At 51.1% G+C, this 10393-nt stretch overlaps 1 protein-coding gene across 1 annotated transcript; it reads right to left on the bottom strand.

Annotated features, from left to right (window-relative positions):
* Nucleotides 1-6542: 6542 nt before the first annotated feature.
* Nucleotides 6543-8684, bottom strand: VRTN (vertebrae development associated). The gene has a single exon (XM_036844599.1). The coding sequence runs from the start codon at nt 8682-8684 to the stop codon at nt 6543-6545; it is 2142 nt and encodes a 713-aa protein (XP_036700494.1).
* Between the last annotated feature and the right edge of the window lie 1709 nt (nt 8685-10393).

The raw sequence follows: 10393 nt of genomic DNA, 5'->3' as shown, positions 1-10393 counted from the left end.
TATTTTAGATGATTTGGGGCCTCATCAAGGTGCCGGGGCCAAATGGTTGTAGCAAAATCCTGCTCTCTTGGGGGTTTTTCCAGCTCCAGGCCTTTCATTCTCCTCAGTTCCTTCCTTCCCCACTCACCCCCACAGGGTGATCCTATGAGCCTTTTAAGACGCTTTTCCAGAAATCTTTCCCCAATCCTCAAGCAGAGGCAGGTTTGCTCCCTTGTACCCCATAGCATCATTGTCTCCCTCTGTTACAGCTCATAACATAAAACAAGTCCCTGGTTCAAGAGACTGACTTTAAAAACCAAAGCCTTATTGCATTGAGATGTCATTCAATGGCAAGTTATCATTGTAAAAGGCCTCTGTCTTTATCTCTCTAATAACATGATTTCAGATTATCATCTAAGATCCTGAACAAAGACATAAAATTACGAACTATGCTTACTGGACCCCTGAGAACCTCTGGATTTAGGATTGAGAACCGGTTATATAGTCAATGTTTCTAAACCACTCCAAGGGGCGCTAGGTCTTATCAAGCTTTGTATACTTCCTCTCCCTCACCTCTAGGCCTCAACCAATGTGGACTGAATGAATGAATGAATGAATGAAGTACTGAATATCCCTTGGACTTCCCTGGTGGCACAGTGGTTAAGAACCTGCCTGCCAATGCAGGGGACACGGTTCAAGCCCTGGTCTGGGAAGATCCCACATGCCGCGGAGCAACTTAAGCCCATGCGCCACAACTACTGAGCCTGCACTCTAGAGGCCACGAGCCACAACTACTGAAGCCCGTGTGCCTAGAGCCCGTGCTCCGCGACAAGAGAAGCCACCAAAATGAGAAGCCCGCACACCGCAACGAAGAGTAGCCCCTGTTTGCCGTAACTAGAGAAAGCCTGCACACAGCAGCAAGGACCCAACGCAGCCAAAAATAAATAAATTAATTTTTTTTTTTTTTAAGTACTGAATATCCCAAAGATACCAGCCTCCCTCCTGTCCCCACGAAGGTGACGTCTGAGGAGCGAAGGACTCCACAGCCACCAGCCCCTGTCCTGGGTACTGCAATGCAGCCTAGCTATACCCCCTCGCTGTCCCCTAATTCTGTCTTAAATGACAACAGATAACTCTGCCCAAAGTCAAGGGGTCTAGAAACTGAGCTTGGCTGACTGTCAACACGGACGAGCCATAAAACGGCATTGACCCTTCTGAGCCGGACTCGGCTGGGGACAGGCAGAACGCAAAGGCACTCAGGTGCTCCCCAAATACCTCCCTGACTCCCCACAGCCTGTGCTTTCCCTCCTCCCTGATGCTGGCCTCCCACCAGGCGGCATGCTGGGAGCTGCGATCTAGCCCAGGTGAGGCATGGGGAGGATCACCTGCAGCCTTCCGCCCTCTGCCATCCCTGCGGTTTCCTCAGGTGGAGGGCCATCCGTGAGCAGCTGTCTGCCCCATCTCTTCCTGCTGCCCTCCGATCTAGGTCCCCCTCCAGCTCTCTGCCTGGCAGAGCCGCTAGAGTTAAGCGGATTTCATGCTATTTTCAAAGTCATTTCCCATGGAAATTTTTTTTATACCGTTAAACCTACTTTCTGCTGCTTCTCATCTCCCTGAAAGCTTCCTCCTCCCCTTCCATGAGATAAACCATGGCAATATTTAGGAACCTGCTAGTGACAACCTACTGGCATCCTCGGTTGGGGAGGGGAAATCATACTAGAACCTTCCTGCTGGAAGTCAGACCAGTGAGATGAGCAGACAGCACCCAGGGCCAGAGCAGGTTCCCCTCGCCCACACCCCCTGGGCCTTCCAGCCCCACCTTAACAACTGCCTTGTGTCAGGGCGCCTGTCCCTCAGCTTCCCATCCTCCCATGACAGCCACCAAACTGGGGTGAGTTTTTACAACCAGCATCCAGAGTCATTTGAGTAGCAACTGAGGCATTTCCGAGACCCCCAGGCAGCCTACATTTCTCAGAGAACAGGTGGCCCTAGGAAGCTACAAGTTGGGAGGGGGTCAGGATGAGCTATGAGATGCCAAAGCCAGCATATGCTTCCTTGTGACCCCACTGCACTTTTTGTGCATTCTGTATGAACGCCTCTGTCGTATTGAATCAGATCTCAGGTGCCAGTAAACCGAGGCCTTTACGAGGACAAGGGTTGAGGTCAGATGGTTCTGTATCCTCACCTTACAGCACAGGGCTCAGCCTATCATGGGTTGCTGGATAGGAGCCTATTACATCTGCCAGACCCCTTTGGTGAGCAAGGCTGATCCAACACCTCAGCCACAGACAATTGGACCAGACTTGAGATGCGACCTGGCATGAGAGCTGTGCTCAGATGAAAGGATGAGAATGGCCTGGACCAATCAAATTCTCTTCCTTGTGATAATCCAGCAATGTGGAAACACTGGAAGCCTGCAGTGTTCCTATGGTCCTGCTGTGATGGAGATGTGGAGGAGAGAAAATACTAGGATGACACCCAGCTTTCTGGCCAGTTCATCTGATACGCTGACTCTGGCAGCAACCATGGTAAAAAAAAAAAAAAAAAAAAAAACACTGAGAGAAGAGCAGATTGGTGGGTGTTGGGGGGTGAGCCCAGATTGGTGGTTAGTGAGACTGAGGTAAGGGTGGAACAGCCAGGAGAGGCAGGTGAGATATGAGGTGATGCTCAGGGCCCAAGAGTCACCCAAGGGTCTGAGTGCTGGACTTCAGAAATATTTGCGGAGAAAACCCATGCATCAAGGTAGACAAGATGATCTCCACCAAAATAGAGGATCCCTGCCCCAGGCAATAAATATATGGATACTGAAATTTTTTTAATTATTCATGTTTCACCTGATTGTTTTTTTAGAGTGAAGCTTTTATATTCAAAATTTTAGAACTCGTTTTTACCTTACAACAGTACCAAATGTGAAAAGCTAACCTCACATATTCTGTCTTCTCCCTTTATTCAAACATTGTTCACTTCACTGGAATTTCTTTCCACATTTGCATCTGAGATAGAAGTGGCACAAAAAATTACAAATAATTTCAACAAATGTCAACTTCAAAATCAGCATGAAGTATTCTTAGCAAATATGGTCACTGCTTAGGTATTTCTGTCTTTCTAAGCAGGTTATAAAGGAAACAGCTTTCTACAGAAGAATAATATAACCATACTTATAAAACATTTTCCAAATCAATAAACATTGACCTATCATTTTTCTTAATTCTTTTCCAACAGAAGCTAAAGTATCTCCCTGTGGATTTGGGCTCAGTGCTGGCCTCTGACAAAAGGAATTTTACATCTTGGGACAGGAGTGTTTTTAATCTAGAGAGTAACCTTGAGCAAGAATCTCCTTAGGCATTAGCTTCCTCCTAGAAAACAGGAATTAGATTCCCAGGGGTTCTCAGACTGGACATCATTGTTACCAACAGTAAATCCTCACCGAGCATTACTACGTGCAACATACTATACTATAGGCGTTACCATAATCCCATTTATAGATGGAGAAAGTGAGGCACAGCAAGGTTGACTAGCTCACTCCTGTGCATATACTGCTTCTCCAATGTCTAAATCAGTAGGTCCAGGTGGAGCCCTGGAATCCACACGCCTAACAAGCTCCCCCAGGGACTGAGATCCAGGTGGTTTTTAGACCCTATTGTGAGACACTGCTCCAGGCATCAGATCTGCTCTGGTTCTGAGGGTGCAGGAAGGGAGCAAACAGGAGAATCTGAGCTCCAACCAGGGCATTTCACAGGACGGAAGATGCTGCCACCCTCTGACAGCTAAGGCAGTAAGGGTGGTAGGCTGTGGCTGGAAACAGCATGATACTCTTTCCTACTGGGAACCCAGAGACTTTGTCTCCTGCTGCACCACAGTGCCACCTGCTGGCTGTAGGTAGCCATCGCAGGCCAGGCAGGAACATCATTTGTCCAATCTCTTCACTAAACGTTAAGGGACTACCAAGCGACTACATCGGCGCTGGGGGTTCAGTGGAGGCCCCACAGAGAAAGGCAGGCAGAGACAATGCCATAACAATGCTGCATGATTCCTGGAAAAGCAGGTAGGAGGCAAGGTCAGTCTGGATGAGGGCTACGGCATGAGGGGTCAGTGGGGAAAAATAAGCCTAGAGGTTGATCGGGATCAAGCTGGGGAGCCTCATTAGCGTTTGGATTTTGTGCTAAGGGTAATGGGAAATCCAGTAACAAGTCAGATTTAGGTTTCAGTGAGATCATTCTGGACTTTGTCGGGGGGGCTGGAATAGTTTGAGTGGAGGCAGAGTCAATTTGGAAACCATTCAAGTATCAGAGATGAGAGCAGCTGCTGGCCTAGATGAGGTGGTAGCTGCAGGGATGGAGAAATACGGACAATGAGAAATAGTTAGGATTAGGTTTGATTTTTTAAAAAAAACAAATGTCAAAGAATAACAGCAGGACATCACAGTGGTCCCATTTCATTCATTCCTTCTTTCAACAAATTGTAGCACCAACTGTGTGTCAGAAACTAATCTACCTGCTGGGAATACAGTGTTGTAAGCCAGTCAGGGAAGAGCCCTGCTTTTCATGGAGTTTATGCCCTAAGGAGGTGGGGGGTGTGTGTGTGACATAATCAAATAAGCAAATAAACAACAAAAACAGATGGGAATAGGCACCATGTAGAGAATGTAGAAGGGATATGCGGCAGTGACTCATATCTGAATGTTAAGGAGCCTGCCCTGTAAAGATAACAGGGAAAAGCACTCTAGGCCAAAGTAAGCATAGCACATTCAAGATCAGAGGCAGCCAATGTGGCTGGATGTGGTGGGTAAAGGCAACAGAGGGACCAGAGGCAGGAAAGATAGTCAGGGGCCAGTTTATGAAGGACTTTGTAAGGTAGTGCAAGGAATTCTAAGAGTGAAGGGAAGTCACTGACACCTTTCAGACAGGGAAGTGACAGAATCAGATTTCGCTTAAAGATCTCTCTGGCTGCCCTTGGAGAATGGATTGTGTGGGACAAGAGTGGAAGGAGGAGGCAGGTAGAACCTGAGATGTGGGCCAGGAGAGATGGTGGTGGCAGCAGCGTGAAGGGGAGGATTCTGGGCATACTTTAAAGTCAGAGTCAACAGGACTCCCTGATGGATTGGATGTGGGGTGAAAAAATAGCAGAACCAAGAATGACTCCCCAAGACCATGAGGATGACAGCTACTGCAGAATACCTAGACACAGGGAGAAAGGGCCTAAGGGAACGTCTTCCCCAAGGATGTGGCATCCCAACAAGCAAAGGCCTGGCCTTAATACTCAGCCCTGCTGGAGGGGGCATGTGAGTGAACCACACTGAAGCTCAGTTTCCTTACCTGTGGCCGGGCTTAGCCTTCTGGGGTACATCGCAAGGACTAAATAGAAGCCTGACACAGACTTGACCCTCATGCTGGCCTGGCCTCTGAGCACACTGAGTTGGCCAGTTTTCTCCCATTGTTGGGAAGTATCTTTCCAGGCAGCCATAGCCCTGCCCCCAGCGGGAAGAACACCCAAGGTCAATAACCAGTTCTAAGCAGAAACCCCAGAGTAATCCCCTCCATCCTCCAAGTCCTGGACCTGGGAACATCAAGGGAGAGAAATGGTCATTCTCAGCTCCTTAAACCAAAAGGGAACGTGGGAACAGGCAGTCACATAGGACAAAACAAATACCAGAGACCAAGGGCTGTGATCACCACATCACTTTATTTCTTTGGTTTTCCAACTTCACTCTTGGACAATGAAAATTCAGTCTCTTGCCTGCCTGGCCACTGTGTGGTCTCTCACTGGAGATGGGGCACAGGCTCTGAGGAGGAGCTCAACAGAAAAACTGGGGTCCCCAAGAGCCAGCCGGGCTGGCAGAGGACTGCGGGGTCCACAGGAGATGCACCAAGCAGCAGCAAGTAGAGACCCAAGGCCCTCTCCCTGAGTCCTTTACCACACTCTTCACAATGGACAGGCCAGCCTTCAGTGGTCCCCTAGAGGCCAACTTTGATTCTTTCTCTACATCCCTGCTTCTGCTCACACTGAGCCTGGCACCCTCTCCCTTAGGGGCACCAGGCAGAAGCCATGACCTGCTCCACATCTGATCTCTTAATGTTCCTCTGGGAAACACATTTGAGTAAGGGGCGTGCCAACCCCCAAAAGGAACTGAAGACATATATTCTTCCCAGTGGGACAGACGGCCATGCTACAATACTCCTTTTGTCCCTGGGAAAAGCTGAAAGCAGCTTTAGCTAACCAACCCCGCTTCGGGTCCCCACATACATACAGCTTCCAATACCAGCAAGGGGGCCCAGCCAACGCACTTAAATCAAAAGACTAAAACCAAGACACAATAATAAAAATAAGAATGGTAAACAACTGAAGAGAATATCTCCGGTCCTGTAGCTCTCTGCAGGGGGCCAGATGGCTGACCTCTGGCTCTCTCTGCCCTGGAGCTGGGAAACAACATGAAGCTGCCCTTGGATTCAGGGTTGATGCTGTGAGAGCAAAAGGGATCCTGGCCAAGCCAGGGGGGGCAACTCAGGTCTCTAACCTTCTCCAAAGTGGTCCTCCTTCCTCCCAGCCCCTTTCATACCTCCCCGTCAGCCATCCACCAGGGTGAGGCCATCGTAGAGGGCACGCTTCCACATGTAGTAGGTAGAGCGGGCGGTGAGGGGGAAGAGGGCACTGAACTCCTTGTAGGAGGGGAAGCTCTTGGACTGGAAGCGCTTCTGCAGGAACAGCTTGGCCTGGGCCTTGAACTTCGTGGTGGCGAGCATGTCCATCACCAGCACCTGGCCGTCCCTGCCACCCGCCGCTGCTGTCACCACAGGGTGGCTGGACAGGGACCCACTGGGGGGCCGGCCCTGGGCCGTGGACCCCTCTTGCAGGGCCCCCTCTCTGGAAGGCCCTCCCTGGGCCTTCCCTGGATCCTCTCCTGGAGAAGCCGCCATCTGCAGGGTCCCTGCAGGTGGGACCATGGCAGCTGTCACATTCCTGCCAGCTTCTTTCTCCCGTTTCTCCTCCGCCTCCTTCATGCCCCCTTTGCCCAAGCTGGGGGCCTGTATCTGGAGCTTGGACAGACTTCTGGGCCAGCCCCGGGCAAGACTCTTCCAGACCCAAAAGGTGGAGGGAGACAGGCTCGGGTAGCGGAGGCGGAAGCGACAGAAGGGGAGGTGCCCACTGAGCACCTGCTTGCGGGCTGCCCTGCGCAGGCGCCTCTGCCAACGGGACAGGGGCATCCTCAGGGGTAGGAACTCCCGGGGGGCAGGTGACCCCCCACCCGTTGCTTTCCCTGCCCCTTCTCCTGCCTCACCCTTCCAAGGGAGCAAGGCCTTTTCCCCAGCAGATGCTGGCTGGGAAGCCCCGGCTACCGAGAGGGCTGGCGCAGGCTTGAAGCTGGGGTTCCTTCGGAGAGCCTTTCGGCGCCAATTGTAGTAGGTGGACCGGGAGATGCCAGGGAACCTGCGTTTGAAGCAGCGATAGGGTACCAGCGTATTCAGGGAGATGCAGTGCTCCAGGTACAACTTGGCCCGCTGCATTAAGACCATTCCAGGGCTTGACATGGCCGACGAGGAGCACCCCAGCCCCTTGGCAGCCTGCTCCGCCGGCAGCTTCTCCAGCTCCTCCATGGCCAGCTCCTCCTTGGGGGCCAGGGCTCGGCAGGCGCCAGAGCCCAGGAGCTCGTGCTTCCAGGCGTAATAGGTGGAGCGGGAGATCTCGGGGAACCTCTGGAGGAACTGCTGCAGCGGCACGACACCCCCGCGGTGGAAGCTGTCCTGCAGGAAGTGCTTGGCCGAGAAGCGGGTGGCCACCCTCTGCCGGTGCTCCTGGGACTGCCGCCGCCAGCGGTAGAAGGTGCTCTTGGTGACGCTGTAGCGCTCACCGAGGTGGGAGTAGCTGAGGCCAGGTTCCCGGTTGAGCAGCTCCAGGGTCTTGGCGGGCGGCGGCAGCGGGGCCAGGGCAGTGGGAGTCGGGGCCAGGCCGGGGCTGGCACTTTCAGCCTCCACCTCCTCCAGCCCCACCACAGGGGCAAAGTACTGGTGGCGGAAGAGCTGGCTGGTGAGGGGCTGGCCGGCCCACATGATGTGCAGCGTGGCGGGCATGTGGTCGCAGCGGCGGGGCCGGATGACGCGGTTGAAGTATGGCCGGATCTTGAGGTTGCGCAAGGGGTAGATGGAGTAGATGTTGCGCTGAAGGACGGAGGCGAGGGCGTACAAGTGCCACACGTTGGAGAAGCTGCTAGGAAAGCAGGTGGCCTTGACGTCCGCATCAAAGATGGCCTCTAGCGTGGCGGACGGCAGGCTGGTCATCTCCGGGGACTCCTCAGAGCACAGGGAGTAGCGCACGGCCTGCAGCATCACTTTGGAGTCAATCATTCCCTGGAGGTAGTAGTGCCGGTGCAGCAGCATCTCTACCACCGTGCGGGCCCGCAGCTCCAGGCTGAGGCCCGCGTCGCCCCACAGCAGCATGCTGGCCGCCTCGAACAGCAGGCTGCCCTCGCCCTTGCACACCAGCGGCAACATGTTCCGGGGAGCGTCCTCTGGGTACAGGCTCAGGGCCACCGAGTCCACCTCCAGCACCTGGGGGCCGGGGCCTCCCTCCCGGCCGGTGGGGAGACCGAAGGAAGACAGGACCTGCTTGGCCTCCAGAGCAGCACCAACGAGACCCTCCAGGCCCTCGGACTCCACCGCCTCCTGCAGCTCCTGCAGCACCTGCTGCACCAGCTGCTCCCGGGATGTCATCCTACCAGGGCAAAGGACAGAGGGCAGAGGTCAGCCAAGGCACCCAGATGATACCCAGCAATGGCGCCTTCTCCACGCCTCTGCCTTCTCCCTCAAGATGACGCCTAACTATTCCCATCGTCCCATAGCAGGTAATGGCTACGTGCCTCCTGGGGTTTGTTTAATTACTCAGTGGTACAAAGGAAGAGCTTGGCCTTGGAGAATGGCTTTGAATCCTGGTTCTGATATTAGCTTGAGCAAGTCACTCAACCTCTCTGTGTTTCTGGTTCCTTTTCTGTTAAAATGGGGACATCATAAAAGTATCTACCTTATAGGACTGTTGTGGATATAAATGAGACAATGAAAGTAAAGGACGGAGATATGTAAGTGTATATTTATAAGTGTACACACACATATATATATATATATATATTCATCCTTAGAAAAGTGCCTGGCACATAGTAAAGTACTGAAGAAGCATTAGCTATTATATATTAGAGTATTATCTAGTACTATACATATTATATAGTGCAGGTATAAAAGCTGTACCTCTACACCTGTTAAAGACAGACAGACAATCACACATAGCCTAAATTGGTCTCCTTTTTCCTAAAACAGTGATTCTCAAAGTATGGTCCATGAGGACTTCCCTGGTGGTGCAGTGGTTGAGAATCCGCCTGCCAATGCAGGGGACACGGGTTCGAGCCCTGGTCCTGGAAGATTTCACATGCCGCAGAGCAACTAAGCCCGTGCGCCACAACTACTGAGCCTGCGCTCTAGAGCCCGCGAGCCACAACTACTGAGCCTGTGTGCCTAGAGCCCATGCTCCGCAACAAGAGAAGCCACCGCAATGAGAAGCCGGCACCGCAACGAAGAGTAGCCCCGCTTACCACAAGAGAAAGCCCGCGTGCAGCAACGAAGACCCAGTGCAGTCAAAAAAAAAAAAAAGTATGGTCCATAGACCCTTGGGGTTTTCTGAGGGGCTGCAAGTTAAACTGTTTTCATAATAATACTAAGATAACAACACTAAGGTATGATTTGCCTTTTTCATTGTGTTAACATTGGAGTACAGCTAGTACCTCAGCATGAATTAAACTAGAAATCACTGTGTTCTACCCCATCATGTAGCCACAGTTGGGAAAAAGAAAGCTAGTATCACTCCAAAATGTCCTTGATGCAGCAACAAAGATCATTATTTTTTTAAATCATAACCCTTAAATACATGACTTCAACGTTGGGAGTGACAAAACGGGGAGTACTCATAGAGGATTTCTGCCGCACACTGGTGCATAATGAATGAGTGACAATTGTTTGGGTTGCATGATGAACTAGCCACTTTTTCATGGAATACCATTTTTACTTGAAAGAAAAATTGAGTGGCATTAGTCATTTAGACTTGGATATATTTGACAGACATTTTCTCAAAAATGAATAAGGTGAGGCTGTCACTTCAAGGAAAACTACTACTATTTATGGCCAGTGAAAATTTTTGTGCTTTCATTTGAAAATTAGAATTTTGGAAAACTTGTATCCACTACAGTGAGCTTGACAGCTTCCCAATACTTAAAGATTTTTCTGATGGGACCAGTGGTGACACTAACACATGTAACTTTTTATACTATATAATGGAATGTTCAACATTTGAAGATTTGCATCACTCAATGAACTGTATTTCCCAAATAACCAATGGGATGGCACGGGTAAAAGATCCATTCAAAGTATAAAAGAAA

The sequence above is a fragment of the Balaenoptera musculus genome, chromosome 2 (genome assembly GCF_009873245.2).
Source record: "Balaenoptera musculus isolate JJ_BM4_2016_0621 chromosome 2, mBalMus1.pri.v3, whole genome shotgun sequence".
In the NCBI taxonomy this organism is placed as follows: Eukaryota; Metazoa; Chordata; class Mammalia; order Artiodactyla; family Balaenopteridae; genus Balaenoptera; species Balaenoptera musculus.
Note: the sequence above shows the minus strand (reverse complement) of the source record. Positions and strands in the feature narration are given on the sequence as shown.

What these genes read in the sequence shown, in the direction of transcription:
- VRTN (XM_036844599.1), bottom strand. Translation starts at nt 8,684, where the DNA reads ATGACATCCCGGGAGCAGCTGGTGCAGCAGGTGCTGCAGGAGCTGCAG.